The sequence below is a fragment of the Symphalangus syndactylus genome, chromosome 13, assembly GCF_028878055.3.
Source record: "Symphalangus syndactylus isolate Jambi chromosome 13, NHGRI_mSymSyn1-v2.1_pri, whole genome shotgun sequence".
Classification (NCBI taxonomy): Eukaryota; Metazoa; Chordata; class Mammalia; order Primates; family Hylobatidae; genus Symphalangus; species Symphalangus syndactylus.
Window position 1 is genome coordinate 127,286,624 of NC_072435.2, and position 23,095 is coordinate 127,309,718.

Below are 23,095 nucleotides of genomic sequence, written 5' to 3' on the forward strand. Positions count from 1 at the left end.
TATCACCAGTCTCAGTATCATATGAATAAATTGGGAAAGATCAAGGAATCATGGATCATATACTCCATGAGAATTTTTTACCTCCGAGAAAATTTCTAGGGGCTTTCCTTTGAAACCTTTCACTGTTGCTCTGAACTCAAAAGATTTTTGAACAAGGCATAACAGTAATTAAAGAAACAGACTTATTAATCTGAGGGCCTAACTATATAAGGCATTTGTTTCGCTTTCTTTTTGTCTTTGGGGTAGGAAGGTAACTGAGATAAGAAGTCAGGAGATTCTGAGTAGGCAGAGGATAGAAAGAGAATGTACAATGAGTTCAATCCATCAAAATACAATTTTTTTCTCACAAATTAGCTGCTTGAGTTTTTTCTCATAAATTAGCTGCTTAAGTTTTTCATTTGCTTTTTGTAAGAAGTCATTTAGAAAGGCAATTTTTGGTTCATTTAACCTTTTAGAAGCCTCTGCATGTCAATCAAAATACATCCTGCTGTTTCTGAGGTGTTTTTTATCTTTTCTTAGTATTTTATTTTATTCCTTTCAGACCTAGTCCTGCAAATATCCTTTCTTTTCTAATGTCTTGCAAGTGAACAATTTTATCTAGGTTAAAACTTCCTCACTTTGACCACTGTTAACTCTTAGATTACCTTTGGTAGGTTCACCCATTTCTCTGGAAAAGTGCAGACTCTGGGTTCACAGGTTCTTATATATGAAATTGGCTGGAGTTCCAGGTGGAGGAGTTTGGCTCCTTGGATCCAAATGAAGGCATCGTTCCCTGTATTCTCATACCCTTTCCTACCATAAGCCTCCTACTGGACTCAGTCCTGTTCCCATAGGCCTTGTACTGGATCCAGTCCCAGTTTCTGTCGTAACTTCTGGACCCAGCTCAAGTCAAAAATGCTCAAATAAACTTTAAAAATTTGACACAAGTTGTAGAGTTTGCATCCAAGCAGGGCCTACAAGTTGCAGCCTCCAAATGTGCAATGAGAAGCCGTGAGCACAAATGGCTCAGTGTGTGAAGCAGGCCCACTGGGCACTGGTTACCAACCTGTTCTGAATTCTCATAAGCAACAATTTACACGCAGCGCATTTATTACCTATAGACAGGTGGTAGGGGACGAAGGCTAGGACTCACTGTGAGCCAATCTCCCCAAAGCTCAGAAAGTTGCCCAGGTGGATGAAGTCGCCACTGCACATTCCTCACTTACACCACAGATAAGAGATCCCGAAGAGTGGACCACCCAGATTACATACCACATGTCACATGAATCACTGGGCTAAAGTGTTGAAGGACCTTCTATTTCCAGGTGAGCACTGGAACAGAGCCTGGGCTACTTCAGCCAGTCCCTCCCTACCTCAGGATGTTGCATCCCAGCTCGTTATGCAGTTAACTCTTGAAAACTACAAAGGAAAAGGAGGGAGAACTGGGTAGGCCCAAGGCTATCCAGAGAACTGTCCTGCACAATGAAGCACCTGCATCTGTTTAGTCACTGTTCCCAGAGGTCATCATTGAGGGAATAGGGGGGGCCTTCAGATCCCATTTCTGACACCAGAACTGTTAAAAGAAAAACTTTACACAAAACAAATTCCATTTTATTTGGGCAAAAAAACAATTCACGAATCAGGCAGCATGCAGAAACAGAAGAGGTTCAGAGAGTTCCACTCGACAGCAAGAGCAGCAAGCTTTTATAGACCCAACACGGAAGCAGAGAAAATTACTTGATTGGGTTTTGGTTTGCTTGCATAGGAGCTGGTGTTACAGAGTTGATCTCAAGCTAATGGCCTCCTTATCTGCTTTAGCACCCCACACCTGAACCCAAGGGAAAGCTTGAACGGAGCCCAGCACCCCAACAAACTAGTATATGTCTGGCGACAAACAACAGTGTTTTTACCAAGTAACCATGACACGTACATCTTCCTCAGCAGTGGCAGAGCAGTCTTGTAGAGTCAGATAGGAAGATGACGGCCTGGCCATGCATGCTCAGCTGCTGGCCCAGCTCATTCTTCAGGCATTAACCAGTATTTGGCCCACAGTGTGATAAGCACCATTCTAGGCACTGAGGATGCTAAGGTGACCCCAACAATGTCCCTGATCTCTTAAAGCTAATTCTAGCGGGATGCTGAACACAGGATGTAACCTAAGGTGGTGATGAGAGGTACACAGACAAATCAGAAGGCACAAGTTAGCCACCAGTGAGGGGAAACTCCAGACAACGTAGACATATAAGGCCAGGTGAAGAAATGGATGACTGAGTTAAACTTGGATAAGCAGCCTGACAAAGAAAAAGACAGAAGCATGACCCAGTCAGGGGAAAGCACAACAAAAGACATTTGGTGGCAACTGCCTGTTTCTTAATTTCCAAAAATCAGTTAAAGGTTCATATACATTATCTCATTTCAACATCACTGGTAGAAAGATGCCATTTTTATGGAGGGGATCTGAGGCCCAGAAAGGAGGCTACCTGTCATCGTTTTCCAGTCAAGGGCAAACATGGGGATATCCCATCCCATTCCCAAAGCCTAAGATTTTGCACTGCAGCCCCTTTGTCTGACCGGAAATTACTGAGCTAAAAGGGACCGAAAGATCCGAATGGAACCACCGATGGGAAAACTGCGGCCCAGGAGGAAACACACCAAGCAAAATCGCACCGCATCCAGGTGGCCAGTCTCCAGACTGGGGTCTCCCTGCCCCGCCAGACCACCTCCCGGCGACAAGGGTCTCAGGTCTCCGAAATCTCGCCACCCGCGAGTGATCTGCGGCGCAGGGGCCTCTGCTGCCTCGGAAACCTTCAAAAGTGGGCGAGTCGGGGAACAAGTCCCCCTAGGGATGGAGAAGGAAACGGGGCCAAGGAAAAGGACATCGCCGCCCTGGGCAGAGCACGCACGGCGCCAGCGACTCGGACATGATGAGGGGCGCGGCGGCTCGGGGCGGACCCGAGGCCTCCACACGCGCGGCAGACTGCAGCAACCCGCCACCCACGAGGACTCGCCCAAGGCCCAGAGCGCGCCCGGCCCCTCCCTCCGACTCCGTCGCCGCCCGACTGGCCGCAGCGGAAGCCGGCGCGCGATCCCACGCTGCGCTTTCGCCACGTTCCTGACGGCTGCCCGATAAAACGGACACTAAAATTGCACTTTCCACTGAATACAGCAGCGCCTATTGTGGCGGCACACCTGAATGCGAAAATTAAAGCCAAAATATTTCCTAGCGGCAAAAAGAGCTCCAATCCATGGCGAATCTACCGGTCCGCTCGCCGGAAATGCGGGCTCTCCTGCCGGAAGCTGCCCCTCCACCATTTTGTGGCCCGCTATGGCGGCGGTGTTGAGATTGGGTCCGGGATGCGGGGCCTTTGACTGAAGGGGTAGGTCAAGTGGAGGTATCAGGGACGTCGCGTGGCACAGAAGAGGACCAGCCTGGACGCGGGGGACGCTGTCATGTACGGCGCGGGCGGGGGCCGCGCCAAACCCGAGAGGAAAAGCGGCGCGAAGGAGGAGGCCGGGCCAGGCGGTGCCGGCGCTGGGGGCAGCCGAGTGGAGCTCTTGGTTTTCGGCTATGCCTGCAAGCTGTTCCGGGACGACGAGCGGGCCCTGGCTCAGGAACAGGGACAGCACCTCATCCCCTGGATGGGGGACCACAAGATCCTCATCGACAGGTCGGTTCCTTCCCCCACCCGTCGATCCTTCCCTTCCCTCACCCGCTTGATCTCGTCTCATGTTGACTTGACTGCAAGGACTGCAGAGGGTTTTCTGGAGCCAGCGGGGATCTGGGGGACACCCCCTCCCCTGTTCCCACCTCCTCCTGGTGTTCTGGTGGGGAGGGGGACGGTGAAACCTGCCCTAAGGCACTGGCTGGAATTGCGTGCCGCATCCGTCTCCGGAGGGATCGTCTCTGGTCCCGCAGCCCCTCTCGACCCCTCACCCTGTCGCTGGGCTGCAGTTGGCGTTTCTGCGCGGTGAAAGCAGCCAGTGCCCAGGGTCTCTTCCTGAGCGCACCTGGGCCTGCCGCCCGGCGATGCCATGGGGTCGTGCGCTGCTTTTCTACTCGCCGCGCTCTCACTGCTCGGTGTACTGGGAGGGTAGCCTGGGAGGCGTGCCTTTATTCTTCCGAACCGCCGCTCACTGAGACAGTGCCTAGAAGTGTCTCTTGGACCCTGTGAGTTAGCCTTAACCTGTTATGCCCCCAGCGCCCTCAGTGGAGCGCCCGTACTTTGCCAGCGTGACGTTTGACTTCCCAGTGATAATCCGACGAGTTTGACAGATTGAGGTAGTGAGCAAAGTTGCCCATCAGTTGGCGGCCACTTGACTTCGTGCGGACCCTGGCCTTGCTCTTGGAAGAGATAGTGTTCTTAGGGCTGGTTTCACTGTCTCTTAAAACTGAAGGGTGGAGCTGGGATATAGATGTGTTGTTTCTTTTCAAATCAAACCTGTTTTAGGTCGTCACTCGAGGGTGTCTAGCGATTATGGGCAGTGGGGGCCTGGGATTAGGAATTTCTAAAGGCGTTTGATTTGAAAAGGATAACATTACATGATGTAGGTGGTTTGCTCCCCTCTTTCTTCCCATTTTTTCAATCCCCCTTCCCCTCGTCTCTGGGTTTTGGGGTTGTTGTGGGGTGTTTTTTTCTTTTTTGCCTGTTCGGCTACTTCTGGGGCCCGGACTGAAAAGCTAACCATGACCAACCATGGAACTGTGGAATAGTCTCTCCACATGAAGAAAGCCCATCGTTTCAGACCATTAAAACTGGATTCGTCATAGCCCTGGAGCATGACTGTAGGGATGACCTCTGAGCTGGCCAGAATGGACACATTAATGACCAAATAGGCCTTTTTCCATCCCTGACGTTTCCTCTTGGAATTAGAGCTCGAAAACAGGAACTGGTGAAGGGAGGGCCGCGGAATCAGATCATGTCTGGATGTGATGGCTCCGTGCTGTGCTCAAGCGTGCTGTGCCTTCACACCATGGTTTATATTGAGTGTGTCGCCTGAGTTGTCAGGCTTGCTTTTCCAAAGTGTCACTTGTGATATTTATCATTAAAGTTTGGTAAGCAATGAAGTCTGAGCTCTTTGTACAGTTTTCTTATCATTCTGTACATGATTTGAGTTAGGTCTTCCAAAACTGGTGGGGAGCAAACGCCGCACATGTACATGTATAATATTTTTAATAATAATCTACATTTGTAAGTTAAGGAGGTTTACATCGAAGTCCAATTAATTTTGAAATTTAATGAAATGCAGTAACTTGACTACCCTGGAATTTTGGGCCTTTTTCCTGTAAATGCCTTTTTTGGTCTACATTAATATTTTTGGTTCCCATTACAAAAGTCAGCATTAAAAAAAAAGCAGACTTTTGTTTGTTTCTCTACATTTGTTTTTGAAACCCTGAACCTGAGTGTTTTAAGTAAAATTCACTAACTCACTCATTTATTATCTGACAGTTACACGTTGACAGCATCCTCATTGAATCCTTTATGTTAAAAGCATAGCAGAAAGTGCTCCCATTACTTATTTGGCCAAACTACTGTTTGGTCCATGCAAGAGGAACATGGAAGTGTCTTCATGTATGTTATTTCCTTGAGGGTATAAAGTTCAGAAGGAAATAATGATACCATATCTTCTAGTAGTTTTGCTCGTTCCCAGTGAACCTCCTTAAACTGCATGTATATGTCACTGTTCCAATGTATGTGTGTCTCTCTATCACGTAACCCAGCACTTATTTCCTCAGCCAAGTGGCTAGGGGGCGAGCCTAGCCAAGATTTTACCTCCAATGGACGCAAGTTTCTTTGGTGAAGATCTCTCCTGAGAGTTCGGGACTAGCAGAAAGAAGCGAGGAAATTTCGACCGTTTGGTTCTTACGGATAGGTATTTATGTATTTGGTTTGTGTGAATGTAAGCTATGATATTTAACTTTTCAGAAAAAAATAATAATTTTTTGCAAGTGGCATTGAATGGTTGACCAAACCATAATGGTAAGAACTGCCAGTGAAGTGGATACCATTTTTGCTATTAATGGATTGTTTGCCTTTAGTTATAAATGTTATCTTACTGTGGAAAGGAATTTAGACTTTGTTAAGATAACTTGAGTTTAAAAGTAGGTGAGATATGACTATCCAAATTAAATATAAATCTGGGAAGAGTTTTTATACTTGTTTTAAGATTTTTATTTATTTTAATCGGTAAGTATGTGTGTGTATATATACATATATATATACATATATAAAACATCACACACACACCAGTCTAGACGTTAATTTCCTTTTATTGACCAGCTTGTTCACATTACAGATATGATGGACGTGGTCACCTGCATGACCTTTCTGAGTACGATGCTGAGTATTCCACGTGGAACAGAGATTATCAGCTGTCTGAAGAGGAGGCGCGAATAGAGGCCCTGTGTGATGAAGAGAGGTATTTAGCCTTGCATACGGACTTGCTTGAGGAGGAGGCAAGGCAAGGTACTGCTCAAGACAAACTTACTTCAGCAACAAACTTTTTAAAATTTTTAAGTATTTAAAAATTTACTCCCATTCATTTTTTTATACTCACTCTTTCTGATATTATCTTGACAGTACCCAGTGGATTGGAAAAACAGGAGTCTTTGCGTTCTGAGAGGACCTCAGGATAGTTTATATATAGAGCCACAAAGAATTTTCCCAGCTTTTGTGGGCAGACTGGGATTTGAAAAAAACAAAAACCAAACTCTTTAACTGTTCTTCTTTAACAGTATCGTATAAATAAAATTGATGTTCTTGTCTTTGCCGTAACAGTCTTTAATACAGTTCTTAATCCCAAAATTTTCTCAGCAGGAAGAAATTTTCCACAAAAGACGTGTATTCAGCTGTCTGTGGGTAAACATGTACTGACAAAAGTACATATTGATAGATATAAAGTGTGAATTTTAAAAAATATTTTACCTCAAAAGTAGGTTGAAAAAAGTATGTTGTATGCTTTACTGATAGCTACAACTTTAGAAATATATAAAGTTTTTCTCAGTAATTTTCTATTTTTGTTGATAAAATTCTCATTTTTATTCAAGAGGAAGAATACAAGCGATTGAGTGAAGCACTAGCAGAGGATGGGAGCTACAATGCCGTGGGGTTCACTTACGGTAGCGACTATTACGACCCGTCAGAGCCGACGGAGGAGGAGGAGCCTTCCAAACAGAGAGGTGAGTGGGGAGCTGCCTGGACTGCTGGTGTAGGGCTACACGTGTACACACAGGCTGCATGCACCATGGTCAAGTCTGCAGAACACATCTCTGGCACTCATGATAACACCACTATGACCACAGGAGAAAACGGGAGTGGTATTCCTTCTTTTGGTAAAACGAAGTTAAAAACTAGAATGATTAATGGAGGTGGAAAGTGAATGCGTTGGATTGTTTTTTTCTCATTGATTCGGGTAACAGAATTACTCCGGATTATTTGTTTCTGGATTGGTAACATGTTCATTAATATCCTCAGGGATTCATTCTTGAGGCAGTGAAAGAATAGGTGTTAACTGGGGTAAGTTAACATCACCGCCCTCTCACTAACCTGCTTCCCCATATCCCTCCACAACTGAGACAGTGACACATGCCCAGTGGAAGGACACAGTGAGGGAGTTACTGCTCCCTGGAAAACAGCACAGCTTCCTGGTAGCTTTGATGCCACCTAGGACATATGCTTACCACAGTATTTTAAATTAAAGATTTGGAATTTATGCTTTTCTGGATTAACATGGGAAACTTTGAATATAAAAAAATAGTGCTGCTGAAAAACCTGGGCTCGTGTAGTATAGACACAAATATTCTCAATCACTTCAGTAAGCGTTGAGAGCTCCACTACCACAGCACTGCATCATGGTCAGTCATTAATTAGTAATAATGGTAACATGAACCTGACACATTAAAGACGGGTCGCTATATTCAGGACATTCTGTTTAAAAAGAAGAAGAACGTTAACTTAGAAACATTCAAATGTTTACATTACATCAAATGGAGATTTAATTGTAGAGCTAATTTGTTATTCTGAACTTCATTGGTTTCTCCTTAAGTAACACTTTTTATCTTTTTAAATTTTTTTATTATAAAATACACAATAATTTAAAAAAACAGATGGGGTCTCACTGTGTTGCCCAAGCTAGTCTGAAACTCCTGAGCTCAAGTGATCCTACTGCCTTGGCCTCCCAAAGCACTGGGATTACAGGCATGAGCCACGACATCCAGCCAAGTGACACATCTTTTAACAAGTATGAAGCAATTATAGCATTTTAGTGTTAAAGCAAAACGATGTTTGCCCTTCCATCCTGTGACTGCGCTATGGTTCTACCCATTGGCACTCTCCAAGGGCTGCGATCCTAATGGAATGATAGGATGTGGGGCAAACACACACACAGGCTTTCCTTTTGCGCTGCCTTTAGTCCTGCTCATTACTTTGTGGGCACAAGAATTACCGTTGCACAGCTCTATTTTATGAGCTTTTAGAGAAACTCTCAAGTGTAATTGTAGTTATACTGAGTTAACGGCTAGTTAAGGTATTTAAGACTTTCTGCCTTGACTTTCAAACCTACCGTCCCTCAGAAGTTACCATGCACTGGAAATGTTCTATCAGATCTGAAACGTAAACACTCATTTATTTATCCAGAATGGGCTCTCCTTCCTTGGGTTCTAGATAGTTCTGATTTTGTTGTCTTATCTCTAAGCCACACACGAGTTCGGCTTTCTATCTGTGGTGTTTCTATCAGAAGGAAGGAATAGATACTATAGCCACTTCACAGATAAAGAGTTGAAATACAGTCAGCTTATCGGGTCCACATCTGTGGATTCAACCAACCACAGATGTAAAATCTTGGAAAGAAAATAACAAAGTTTTATTGGAACACAGCAACGCTCATTTGTTTACATATTGTCTGTTGCCACTTTCGCACTTCAGCGACAGAGTTGAAGAAATGAAACAGACCATATGGCCCACAAAACCAAAAATATTTATTAATACTGTCTGGCATTTTATAGAGTTTGTCAGCCCCTATTCTAGATGGTGGACCATTGTCTCAGCGTAATTATTGGGCTGAATGATGTTCAGTTTGTTATAATTAATTGAATTTTGAGAACTTCAGCATGACTTAGCTTATCTTCTGAGTATTAGTTTGCTTTCCCCTTAAGAGAAAGTTCTCTTTAGTATTTTACAATGTTACTTCTTTTCTTTCTGTAATCATGTTCTCAGAACATTGCCTTCTATGCTGATTAATTTCCTTAATGGAAATTGGGCCCACATAAAACTTAGAGCTTGACATTTTATGTTTAACTTGAATTAATATAAGTGAAACACCTAACACACACACACAAACACACACGTGCATATTGTAATAGAATTCAGTACCACTAACAGCCACGTTGAATGTCACGTCCTGTTAAAATAAAATTTTTTTTCCTGAGCCGTCAATATGTCTACATATGTCTTGATTTTCAAAATTACTCTATTGTATTGTTTGTTAGTATTTTAAAGCCTTGTGATAGTAGCCAAAAGCATTTTGATGGTGCCTCCATCTCTGATCTTTACTATTTTCAGTCAAGTTTCTATCTTTTAGATATTCATAATTTTTCATCATTATTCTATATCCATTTTTTTCTCTTTTTTAGGGGAATAATGGGGTGGGACAGGCCCTCACTGCTATATATCCATTTTTTAAACAAAAGATTATTTGAATTTATTTAAATCTGAGTTTGTATTGCAATGGTTGGTTTTTATTTTGTGCTACTAAAGCTGGTTTTTTGTAAATAAAGGTATGTATAAGAATAGACCAAATCTATTTAACCCATCCATCCCAAAAGGCTATTTCAATTAAAATGCCTTGATTTTTATGAATAACTTAACATTAAGGAAAGGCTGTTTGCCTAGACAATGTTTTAATCATTTTTTTCATTTTAGGAAAATATAGTAAAAGTTGTATTTTTTAATTTACTTTGTTTTACTTTTTTGAGACAGAGTCTCGCTCTGTCACCCAGGCTGGAATGCAGTGGTGTGATGTCAGCTCACTGCAACCTCCGCCTCCCAGGTTCAAGCAATTCTTGTGCCTTAGCCTCCCGAATAGCTGGGATTACAGGCGCCTGCCGCCACAACTGGCTAATTTTTCTATTTTTAGTGGAGACGGGGTTTCACCATGTTGACCAGACTGGTCTCAGACTCCTGACCTCAAGTGATCCGCCTGCCTCGGCCTCCCAAAGTGCTGGGATTACATGTATGAGCCACCGTGCCCAGCCTTACTGAATTTTTTTAAGGCAGCCTGCCTTGGAATATAAAAAGTTGTGTTTTTAAACACACACCCCTGCCTCATTCCCACAGAGATTTTGAGAAAGCACATCTGCTACTTGGCATTTTGCCAATAGAAAATTCTGCAAACCAGTGTTTCTGGTATTTTCTAATCTAACTGTGTCATTTGGTTACTGAAGCTGAACAACAAGAGTTATTGCTTTTTAAAAAGCAGTAGTAAATCTCCTCCCTCTCATTCATCTCTGATTTATTTATTTGTTTTTGAGACAGAGTCTTGCTCTGTGGGCCAGGCTGGAGTGCAGTGGTGCAATCTTAGCTCACTGCAACCTCTGCCTCCTGGGTTCAAGCAGTTCTCCTGCCTCAGCCTCCCATGTAGCTGGGATTACAGGCATGTGCCACCATGCTGGGCTAATTTTTTGTATTTTTAGTAGAGACAGAGTTTCACCATGTTGGCCAACCTGGTCTCGAACTCCTGACCTCAGGTGATCCACCTGTCTTGGCCTCCCAAAGCGCTGGGATTACAGGTGTAAGCCACTGCACCCGGCTTTGTCTCTGATTTTTGTAAGAACAGGGGACTCAAACAGAAATGGATGGGACAGTGTTAAATAACTGTAACTTAATAGGGATTGTAATCAACTTGTATCTGATCAGACTGGAATACCCAAGTTTTTATATACCAGGAAACCTGTTTAAAATTCCTCTTTGGTTTCACGGAATGAGGTTTGACAGGAGATCTGTGCAAATTATTGATCGCTTCAAGAGCCTTTACTGTATATGATAGAAACATTTATTTTGATGAAGATTTAAGGTTTGTTTCTTTAATGCCATCTGTTTGGAAATAAGAACCTCAATAGATCATTGAAATCCTTAAAAATGTTACCTTTTTAAAGTTTGCTATGATATTTTTGTACATTTCAGTGTATCTTTTTAAATTGGTAATCATCTGAGTTATTGAGATGTACTTAGGTACCTTAGAATACAGAAAGATAATGTGTAGTACGTCGTCTACCATATAGTAGACAAATATTTAAGTGAATGGTTAATGAATAAATAGAAATTGAAAAATAATTGGTTATTTGTGAAAGAGGTAATTTGCTTAGGTGGAGGAATCTTGATAGTTATGCCCAGGTGGTTTACAATTCAAAGATGAAAATCAGTTATCTAGAATTGACTACTTTGTGTTGTGTCATGCTGTCAGGAATCCACAGAAATAGTTGGAGAGAAATCTTAGCGATACCAATTAAACACTTACATACATACCTGAAAGAGAAGCGGAGGGGAAAGGAACATGGACTGAGCACCTGCCAAGTGCGGAGGGTTATGATAGAGATGTTCACATGGGCTGTCTCACCTAAGCCCCACTCAGCCCTGGGAGTAGATGCGATGATTTCACAGCCAGTGAGGAAACAGAGAACAGCAGAATCCCGGAGCTAACAAGCGGCAGGGCAGGAGTTTAGCTACAGTTACTCTTGAACAACACAGGTTTGAATTGCGTAGGTCCGCTTGTATGAGGATTTTTTTCAGCCAAACGCGGATCAGATTGAGGGATGCGAGACCCGCATATATGGAGGGTCAGCTTCTTTATATATGCAGGTTCAAATGGAGCAAATGCAGAATTCGAGCACGTGTGGATTTTGGTGTCTGCAGGGGTCCTAGAACCAGTCCCCTGCGTATACCAAGGGAATACCGTGCAGTCTGACCCTATACACACTCCTGCTGCTGCACCACACCTCCCTGCCGCCGCAACCCCCCACCCCCCGCCTATTTGGAATTTTGTAAAGTGAGTTTCACTTGCATTGTGGGTAGAAGAGAAAGCTGAAAATGGCTTCTAGAAGTAACAACAGAAGGTAAAGAAGCAGGGACAGCCAGTCACATGCTTCCATCTTGCTGCCTGCTGTTGGCAGGTGCCTTCCTCCCCGCATTGTTCTGAATTTTTAAATTTTCTTTTTATGCAGAAAAAAATGAGGCTGAAAATTTAGAGGAAAATGAAGAGCCCTTCGTTGCCCCCTTAGGATTGAGCGTCCCGTCTGACGTGGAGCTGGTATGTGTCCTGCATGAGCACTAGTTGTCGTCATTATTATTTATCATAATTCAGTCCTGCTTGTGGGAAAGCTCAATAATGATTATAGCTGCTTTTTAGGCATATAATGCTTTAAAATGGTTTGTGAGTTAATGGAGAAAAACATCACACCCTACTTATTTTCCCCAAAGAAAAAGGGAAGAATTATAGCAAAAGAACTACACTGGAGCATCAGGGACTTCAGGAGTTGGGTGTGTTTCAGCGGCCATATAGTTGAATCCCCAGATTTTACTAGCTTGGAAAAACTAAGTCAGAGTCAGTGGTGAGTGGGCTATTCCCCACACATAGATGTAAAAACACTCTCGCTCAAGACAGCGTTGATTTCAGTAACGTTGCTTTGTTTTGGCTTTTTAAAGTGTGATTTTTGGGGGCACTTCACATTACATTTTCTTAGCAGTTTTCTATGCTGTGATTAGGTCCCTGTGGCATCTCCAGGCCCAGGCCGCTCTTCCACTGATGAAGGGGATTCCACCCTGGTTTTCCTCATCTGAGGGCTTCACAGCCGGTTACTGTCTGTTCAGCATTGACCTTTCCTGCTATTTCAGTTATATCACATTAGATTAAGTTATAACAGGTGTTAAAGCCCAAACCAGTATTTTTCCTTTTTTTCTGAATATTCATTGAGGGATTTCCACATTCCAGTCACTGTGCTAAGCTGTTTTTTACATATTATCTTATTTAATGCTAACAGCCCTATAAGCGAACTACCATTTACTATCCCTCTTGTGCCAATGAAGAAACTGAGACTTAGGAAAGTCAAGAATTTGGCTAATAAATGGCAACTGGGAACGGTGGTCTAACTATGATGCCATCTTCAGTCACCGTGCTTTATGGGATTTTTATATGTTTACTAGGGAAGTTGAAAATCTTTTTGTTGCGTGTCTATACTTGGGAAGGACGCTTAAGTGTTCGTGCCTAGCAGGAAGTTTTTTCTTGGACATTTTCGTAACTGGATTGCAAGTGGCATCGATGCAGGCCTTCTCGATTCTTGTTTGTGTTCCACATCCTGAATCACTCGCTGCAAGGTAGATGCCGGGAAAGCTCCGCACAGAGAGAGCATCTCTCACCTCCCCCTGCGATCACTCGCTGCCACTCTAATTGAGTTCAGCGTGAATTTGATGGTTCTTACCCTTCATTAATGTGATGAAGGGCAATATAAAAATAGCCCTTTTAATTCCTGCCTCCAGCGCTTTCCTTCTCTTCCCTTATTCATTTACATATCCTCTCCCTCTCTTTTATTCTTGCAAATATGGGTAAAATAACTTTTTGGATTTTGCGTGGTATAATTACTACTTGTTTTGGTCTGTTCTCACACAGCTATAAAAAAGTACCTGGGACTGGGTAATTTATAAAGAAGAGGTTTAATTGGCTCACAGTTCTGCAGGCTGTACAGGAAGCTGGGCAGCATCTGCTTCTGGGGAGGCCTCAGGAAACTTACAGTCATGGCGGAAGGTGAGGAGGGAGCAGGCATGTCTTAGCATGTCCAGAGCAGGAGGAAGGCAGGGAGGTGCTACACGCTTTCAAATGACCGGATCTTATGACAGCTCGTTCACTGTCTATCACGGGAGCAGCACAGAGGAGATGGTGCGAAACTACTCATGAAGGATCCACCCCATAATCCATTCACCTCCCACCAGGTGCCGCCTCCAACACTGGCGATGACAATTCGACATGAGATTTGGGTGGGGACACAGATCCAAACTATATTACTACATATGTTTGTTTCTCCATTTCTAGTATTGATCATTTTGCTATAGTTAAAGCTGAAATTACCCAAAGATTTGATATCCTGAGACTTGTATTAATATATTTTCCATGTATTATATTTATTGTATTCCTACTTGTTCTGAAATATGTTTATTATGCATGAGAGACACATTAACATGAAGCTTTAAAAAATCACGGTTGCCCCATTTTTATTAAATGCTAAGTGCTCCATCTATATTTAATGCTAAAAAGTGTATGTGAAGTTGACTATATGGAATTTTACTTGTTTTTAGTGTTAAAGATTTTTAAATTTTTTATTCAAATTTAAATATAGAGGTACAATAGAATTTTGTTGCCTTAATTCCTATTAAAATATTTAATGGCTTTGTGTTCTCAGCCAAAATAAGCATCACTAAGCTCTTGATAGTCTGCCAGATCAAACATACTTGTCACTCATTGGAGGGCAAAGTAAGTCTTAGTGTGTAGCAACTTGCTTTCTTATTAGAGTTTCTTCTAAGATATTATAGAGGCCTCTTGAATGTTATTTTGACTGTGGAAACTGAGTGCTTGATTGAGTCTCTCATTTGCATCTTTCATTTATTTTATGGCACTGTTAGTATTTCATTCTCATAATTATTATTTTTTTTGGCAGTAATTCATTGTGTAAATTGTACACTGTGGTGTCAGTGTTAGTGCAGAAAATGTAGAAGACAGAAGTGTCTGCATTATAAGTTGTTTTAGTGACTAGGCCTCAGAATTGTTGAATTGTGGTTAAGTAGACTATTGCTGCCTCAGGGGGCAGGGCATGGTTTGACTCACTGACAAGAGAAGGTTGGAGTGATTGGGAAAGACAGCAGGTACTTCAGGAGGTTCTTGGTTTTTAAACTAAATGTTGGTTTAGAACCTAATGATGACAGGATCTTTGAGGCTTTTGGATGAAGAGTAAGAAGTAGTTAGAAATTACAGCACCCCAGGCTGGGTACAGTGGCTCACACCTGTAATCCCAGCCCTTTGGGAGGCTAAGGTGGGAGGATCACTTGAGGCCAGGAGTTCGAGACTAGCCTGGGCAACATAGATGCTATCTCTACAAACAAGTAAAAATAATAGGCCAGTGTGGTGGCGCGTGCCTGTAGTCCCAGACCTGTTAGGGCGTGGTTCCAAGGGAAATGTGCTCGCTCGAACATGTTTTATGGAAAGGATATGGGGAAGTGTTGCTGTTATGTGCAACACTTACTCTGTTAATGAATAATAACATAGAACCAGCCTTTATGAAGCACTTACTGTGTACCAGACACTGTACTAGACATATCTCTCAGTTAATACTCAAAATAACTTTACAGGCCAGGTGCAGTGGCTCATGTCTGTGATCCCAGCACTTTGGGAGGCCGAAGTGGGAGAATCGCTTGAGCCCAGGAGTTCAAGACCAGCCTGGGCAACATGGTGAAACTCTGCCTCTACAAAAAATGAAAAAAATTAGCCAGGCATGGTGGTACATGCCTGTAGTCCCAGCTACTCAGGAAGCCGAGGTGGGAGGATGGTTTGAGCCCTGGAGGTGGAGGTTGTAGTGAGCTGATACGGTACTGCTGCACTCCAGCCTAGACAACAGAGCCAGGTCCTGTCTCAAAAAAATAAAAATACAAAAATAACTCTACGAAGCAGATACAGTTGTTGCCAGATGTTAAGGTTTAGAAAGTTAAGAGTAACTGCCCTAAGTTAGATGTGTGAGGGTCAGGCCTGGGGTTCCAGCCAAGGGACTGACTCTAGAGCTCCGAACCACTAAAGTTAAGCTTTATCGAATTTGTGCAGATTAGAGCATTATTTCATCATAATTTAGGTACTGTATTGTCATGGAAGGTGGGTGGGGAGGGAAAAATGTTGATTTATTCTTGAATTGCTGTGGAGCCACTGGCCTTTTGTTCGGATTCGTAAGGACTCTTGATGTCTAACGAGCCTTAACTCTTGGTCCCCAACGTGTCTTGTGGGTATTTTCTCCCCGCACTTTGTCTTGTAAGTGATTGTATAGAGTGTAGAGTGTATAGAGTGATCTATGTCCCTCTATTCCTTATGGCTTCAGAATTTTAAAGCGTATTTTGGAAGACTTTTCCCACCCGCAAGAGTTTGAAAATATTTTCCTATATTTACTGCTAGTACTTCTGTATTTGTATTTTTGCCTTTGAATTTTGACTCAATCTGATACTTATTTAGGGCTCTGGGCAAAGCAGGTATTTGATTTTTTTTCTCCCCTAATCCCGCGAGGAGAGGGCTGGCCCCACTGCCCCTGGGGTTCCTTGCTAATTTCCCTGTCTTCATGTCATGCCACCTCCTTCCTGGTCCCCCGATGGGTCTGAGCTCAAGCCTTTTCCAAAGCTCTTAGGAAACCGTACATTTGTGTGGGTTTTCTGACCTGTAGATACCTTTCTCCCGTTTCCCATGCCTCCTCTGGAGCTTAAATTCACAGTAATGGAATTTCCAGGGAGGGGGAGAGGAGGTGTTAGCCCCCTTCTGGGGCTCTGTCAGCTTCCTTAAACAAAAGGCTTCCCCACTGGATTTAAATCAGAAAAACGGTTTTCCTTTTCTCAGGCCGTTATAACATATGCATATTTATATGTTGACTGTATTTTTTAAATCTCATTGTGTAGTAGGAATGATCATGATATTCTTAAATGGAAAATTATTTACCTAAAGTCTGCCTTATAAAGCAAGTAAAGAATGGCTTTTTCCAAACCAGATACTTTTTAATCTTATTCAGGGTTCGTAGCCAACCTTGAAATATGTTCGTAAGATGCTTTGTTTTTTTGTGAAATTACCTACACATTGCTTTTTAACCATGGTAATAGTAGTAGTATATAACAGATAGGCCTACTTTTAAGAAATTTTGGATCAACAAGTTGGTTTGGTCAATAAAGAAAGCCTAAACTGGGAGTATCATATTTTCCTTTAAGGGTCGTTATTATGAAGTGATCATTAATTATTGTGTTTATGGAATATTCTGTTTTAACAATGAATAGCCAGAGCCACTGAAAATCCAAGTCATGGATATTCACACAATGGGCCTTTAACGTGAAATTTAAATTATTTGGGGATTAATGAATAACTTTAATTGTAGACATTTATCCTTTTTAAGTGTGAAGGATGTTATTAGTTCCAAAATTAAATTAGAGAATTAAGCCATTAATATTTTATGAAGGATGAAGCCCTGAATTCTTAACCATCCATTTTTAATGAGAATAATTGCCAGATTTATTTACAAGTAATTTCCTAGTGTTAATCTCTTTTGTTGATATGAAAGGTATTTTAGATGTGTGGCTTTCAGCCTTTGGTCTAACAAGATCCATTTGTGGGCAGGAAATGCTAAGAGCATGAGGTTCGTGGAAGTGACTCCTTAGCAGCACATGAAGGGATGGGGGGGCTTTGATGCTGGGAAGAAACTCACCTGGAGTGTCCCATCTGCTCTGGCCAGACCACACCTAGGCGGTCTTCAGCTTGGGATACTGCTTTTAAGTGGGAATGGCAGTGAGCCAGGAACTGTGCAGGGGCTGAGGAGCAGGGCTCAGGTGCAGAAGAAAAGACATGGCATACTCTTGTGGCTTTTGTTGGATGTCCAGAAGGGCTGTTTTGTAAGAGGGAGCCTCCAAGCTGTGAGAGCTAGTCCCCGGCTAAGAAGAAGGAAAGAGCAGTGATTCTGATTATTGAGAACCATGGAATGTATACCCTCTCCCTAGAAAAATGCTTGTATGTAAAATTCGCGTGCACAGAGGATTCACAAACCCTCTGAATTCCATCATAGAACCGAACTTAAATATAGAGAAAAACGTTGACTTGGTGCACAAAGAAGTCACCTCCCGTGGGTCTGTACCACGGTGGAGTGGCCTGCCTCAGCTGGCGAGTTTTCTCCCCTGCAAAATCCTGACAAGATTTGGAGATGAGGGGTCCGAACAGCCTGGGCTCTTCCAGCTTAAAGTCTCATATCTCTTAAAATTGACAGTAAAACCAGAGTCATTTCTATGTTTTAATGAAATGCTGTGGCTGGTGGACAAGAGGACAAATGGGTGACGTGAATATGTGTGTTTTCCCATAGCCACCAACCGCTAAAATGCACGCCATCATCGAGCGCACGGCCAGCTTCGTGTGCAGGCAGGGAGCACAGTTTGAGATCATGCTGAAGGCCAAGCAGGCCCGGAACTCCCAGTTCGACTTTCTGCGCTTCGACCACTACCTCAACCCCTACTATAAGTTCATCCAGAAAGCCATGAAAGAGGGACGCTACACCGTCCTGGCAGAAAACAAAAGTGACGAGAAAAAAAGTAGGTCCCACTGCGTCTGTTCCGTCCAGACTTTGGGCCTGTGTTGTGGGGGCGGCAGGCAGGGTGGTTCTGGGAAAAGTATGCAGATACACATTCTTACAGATGCATGGTTGAAAGCTAGACTCGAATTTCTAGAATGTGTCTGAAATCCTGCAGTTAAGGCATGATCATTACAACCCTGCTGGTGCACCTTTATTAAATCTTTGGTTAATATTTTATAGATAAATGAAATATAATTAAATATTGATGCTATCAGAACATAATCATCTGGGTGGGAAATTTTTGTCCTCATTTTGCCCACTTAACGTTTCACAGAGAAAAGAGTTATATATCCTCTCTTGGATTATTCAAGTACCACAGTGTTCAGGGCTGTATAGCTCAATTATTCATGGCCACAAAAGTGAAAATTTTACTTGAATTATCTATTTTAAGCTATTATTTTTATAACAGTGTCTCTATTTTGGAGTTCTTACTGCCAAAGCCAATTAGCTGTATTTTGAATAAAGATGGTATTTTGACAAGTCTATTTATATAGATGTATATATATATACACACACACATATCTTCCATTAAATTTTTTTTTTTTTTTAATTGGAGACAGAGTCTCGCTCTGTGGCCCAGGCTGGAGTGCAATGGCGCGAGCACAATCTTGGCTCACTGCAACCTCCGCCTCCCGGGTTCAAGCAATTCTCATGCCTCAGCCTCCCAAGTAGCTGGGATCATGGGCATGTGCCACCACGCCCGGCTAATTTTTGTATGTTTAGTAGAGACAGGGTTTCACCATGTTGGCCAGGCTGGTCTCAAACTCCTGACCTCAGGTGATCCGCCCTCCTCGGCCTCCCAAAGTGCTGGGATTACAGCCGTGAGCCACTGTGCCTGGACCTTCCACTGAATTTTGTTCTCTTCAGCCAAAATAAGTTTCAAATCAGTTGTGTAAATCTTATTGCAGATCTCATCTTCAGGTTTGTTGTAGTTGTTTATTTCTGTTGCTATTATTTTGCTTTTCATAAATCAGTACAATTTTTGCCCTTTTTTAAAAAAAGGAAAAAAAAAGACAGAAAGAATACAGAGCCCCAGACCAGCTGGTGCTCGATGCTGGCAAGGAGTCACCAAATGGCCAAAGCTCGCAATCCTTTCTGGCCACCTTCTGAACAACTTGGGTGACTCTATGGAAAAATTTCTAAAAGTGTTTTTTCAACAGATAACCAAGAAGCTCTACCTTTGGCTGCTTCTAAGTTTTTGCATAATTAATTTGTACTTTTTTTCTTATCAAACACCAAAATCTTGAAATGTGATTTTGATTTCAGAATCAGGAGTCAGCTCTGACAATGAAGATGATGATGATGAAGAAGATGGGAATTACCTGCATCCCTCTCTCTTTGCCTCCAAGAAGTGTAACCGCCTTGAAGAGCTGATGAAGGTTTTTATCTCATTGTTGAACTATATTTTTTATGCCACCACAAAACTTCTGCTAATGTAATTTTGGAAAATTTGAAGCATGTCATTCTTGTGTGTTACAGTTGTATCTTATTTTATCATCATTGAGGTGTATTTGCATTTTTGTTTTTAGCTGGGTGACAAAGCATCTGCTTCTTTGGTTTCTTACCTGTCTAGCTTATAAAATTCATGAGCATTTTTGCTCAGGATAATTTTATCATTTTATTAAAATTTTACTCCTTTGAGATATTTAGAATTCCAAGTAGAGTGTTGGTTAAGACTTGAAAATTGTTTTGTTGTCCGGGTGTGGTGGCTTACACATGTAATCCTAGCACTTTGGGAGGCTGAGGCGGGTGGATCACCTGACATCAGGAGTTCAAGACCAGCCTGGCCAGCATGGCAAAACATCACTACCAAAAATACAAAAATCAGCCAGGCGTGGTGGGTACACCTGTAATTCCAGCTACTCGGGAGGCTGAGGCATGAGAATTGCTTGAACCTAGGAGGTGGAGGTTGCAGTGAGCCAAGATCACACTACTGCACTCCAGCCTGAGAGACGGAATGAGACTCTGTCTCAAAAAGAAAAAAAAAAATTGTTTAGTTGTGATTTCATCATAGGATTGGATTTTATAGGTGATCAGAATATATGCATCTTCAAGTCCTATGTTACCATCATAGATTGTTTTTAAATAAATATTTTCACTTCTAATTCTCCCCTCATCTGTGTGAAGAAACCACTCAGCAGTATCTTGTGGTTAATTCACACCACTCTGCCATTTGCGACATAAAAAACAGGAGTCTACTAGATTTAAGCATCTGGTTTTCAGCAGTTGTGCAGTGTGGGTGACCTTTTGTGGGAATGATTGCTGATTGATTGGACTGGAAAAGCTGTTGGTGATTAAAAATCAGAAACTCCTATAAGGAAAGACAGTTTCAAATTTTGCATGGGGTTAGACATTCACACTTTAATTGGTGTCAAAATGGTCTTAGTTGTTCGTCTGTCCTTTTCTTGGTAGTTATTTTGGAAATTGAAACCCTGTGTCCACTCAGTTCCTCTGAGACAGCCAGCTGGGGCATTTGGCCACAACTCGTTGGGACCTCCATGGGTGTGTGCATGTGTGTGTTTTTTCTAAGGCATGTACACTGTGTCCTAGAGGTGAGGAGAAGAGTTCTGCATGGTTCAGTATACTGAATGCTAAGGCTGTGTCTTCTCTGTTTCCAGCCCTTGAAGGTAGTGGACCCAGATCATCCCCTCGCAGCACTTGTTCGTAAGGCACAGGCTGACAGTTCCACTCCCACCCCACACAACGCAGATGGTGCGCCTGTGCAGCCCTCCCAGGTGGAGTACACGGCAGACTGTGAGTACTCACTGTGTGTGTCCTGACCTGTGTTCAGCTGCCTGTGACAGAGCCAGCTACAGGGCTCTAAACCCCAAGTGTTCTGTCCTCCAAGTGTAACAAGTATGGAAGCAGGTGGCCCAGAGCCCACGTGTGGTCCCGAGGGAGAATGCCATGAGGCTGCCCTTTGCTTGGCCCGGTGTTGGCAAGATGGCTGCCCTACTCCAGCATTAGCTCTGCATTCCAGGAAGGAGGAGGACCGGCAAAGGTAGCTGGCTGCCTCTGCCCTTCTTTCTTTTTTTTTTTTTGAGACGAGGTTTCACTCTGTCACCCAAGCTGGAGTGCAGGGATGCAAGCATGGTTCACTGCAGCCTTACCTCCCAGACTCAAACGATCCTCCCGTCTCGGTCTCCCTAGTAGGTGGGGCTACAAGCACTATAACACTGGGCTTATTTTGATTTTTTGATAGGGTTGGGGTCTCACTATGTTGCCCAGGCTGGTCTCGAGCTCCTGGCTTAAGCATTCCTCCCGCCTTGGCCTTCAAAAGTGCTAGGATTACAGGTATGAGCCACTGCTCCTGGCCCTGGCTCTGCCCTTCTTTAAATATCTCCACCCAAGCCATACCTAGTGGCTTCCCTTACCTGTCAGTGGCTAGCGTGGTGTCACGTGGTCTCCCCACTCAGCAACGGCTGGGCAATGGGGCCTCCGTTAAACACGTTGCTGCCCTAAACAAAGTCAAATGCTGTTAAGAACAGGGAGAATGGGAGACACATAGTATTGTCTAACACAGTTGCTTTCTTTAAAAAGGTTCACAGCAGGCCAGGCATGGTGGCTAATGCCTATAATCCCAACACTTTGGGAGGCTGAGGTGGGAGGATCACTTAAGCACAGGAGTTTGAGACCAGCCTGGACAACATACTAAAACCCCATCTCGACAAAAAATAAAAAAAAATTAGCTGGGCATGGTGGTGTGCCTGTGGTCTGAGCTACTTGGGAGGCTGAGGTGAGAGGATGGCTTAGCCCCAGGAGGTTAAGGCTGCAGTGAGCTGTGATTGCACTGCCACACTCCAGCCTGGGCGATAGAGCAGTACCCTGTCTTAAAAAGAAGAAAAAAAGAAAGAGGCTTACAGCATAAGATAACATATTATATGCACTGAGAAATGACATTTCTTTTTCTTGCTGATTGCAATTCTTTGTGGTATTAATTGAAGGGAAGTCTTGAAGGGCCATGCAGGAGATCATGTGAAAGTGTTTGGCCTTGGTTCCAGCGTCAGGTGTTTTTGTAATTGTTTTATTCAGAGGTTAAATATGGAATGAGGAAGCTTTAGCAGAGCCGAGGAACCACCTGCTGAGTCTGCTTCCCAGGCAGATCTGGTACCCTGACTCCATTTGTAAAGTTTATCTCCTTCGGTTCAGCCAGAGATGAATTGTTAAAACATCAGCTCCTCTTTATTTGGGACAAGCTTTCGTAAACATCACAGCTGTGTTCTTGGCGCTTCCCTTTTAGCACTGGCACATACTAAACATTTTTAGACTTTTAAAAATTAGTTACTAGAGTGAACTTTCTGCCTGTGTCCCCCCAAAAACCTTTTAAAGCTGAGAATGTCTTTAAATGATTAAATCAAGTCATATCAAATTTCATTGAATGTTCAAATCAAAGGTCAGCTCTACTGCTACAGAGGTGCATGTTAAACAGTGTAGGCAGCCAGCTGTCTGAGGTGCTCTGTAGATCACTTCTAACGCCCAGTCCTCACTGCATGGATTTTTGGATAGACGGCCGCACACCTTTAAGTCCTGAGCCCCACTTGGCAGCCTGTGAAGCTCCCGCCCTGGCGTCATGGGGCACTGTGCTCTGCCCAGGATGCCTGCCCACTGAGGGACCATCCCTCTGCTTCCTCCTTTCCTTTTCCAAGCCTGTCGTTGAGTTTGCTTGGGCCAAATGCATTGTCCATGCACGTCCACCAGATCCCTGAAGCTGCTGCAAAGCAGAGG

The 23,095-nt window shown here is 43.2% G+C and overlaps 1 protein-coding gene across 4 annotated transcripts in view; it reads left to right on the forward strand.

Moving 5' to 3' along the window:
* Nucleotides 1-230: 230 nt before the first annotated feature.
* Nucleotides 231-23,095, forward strand: part of SFSWAP (splicing factor SWAP) — a 92,007-nt gene continuing 69,142 nt past the window's right edge. For 2 of the 4 annotated variants that reach the window (XM_055235908.2, XM_055235909.2), the window contains exons 1-7: nucleotides 231-3,647; nucleotides 6,274-6,443; nucleotides 7,025-7,156; nucleotides 12,194-12,279; nucleotides 18,104-18,329; nucleotides 19,637-19,749; nucleotides 20,989-21,124. In XM_055235908.2, coding sequence (XP_055091883.1) covers nucleotides 3,430-3,647; nucleotides 6,274-6,443; nucleotides 7,025-7,156; nucleotides 12,194-12,279; nucleotides 18,104-18,329; nucleotides 19,637-19,749; nucleotides 20,989-21,124 — 1,081 coding nt within the window. In that variant the 5' untranslated portion in view covers nucleotides 231-3,429. Of the gene's footprint in view, nucleotides 3,648-6,273; nucleotides 6,444-7,024; nucleotides 7,157-12,193; nucleotides 12,280-18,103; nucleotides 18,330-19,636; nucleotides 19,750-20,988; nucleotides 21,125-23,095 lie in introns of those variants that run through there. The other 2 variants (XM_055235910.1, XM_055235911.2) reach the window with 2 other exon arrangements.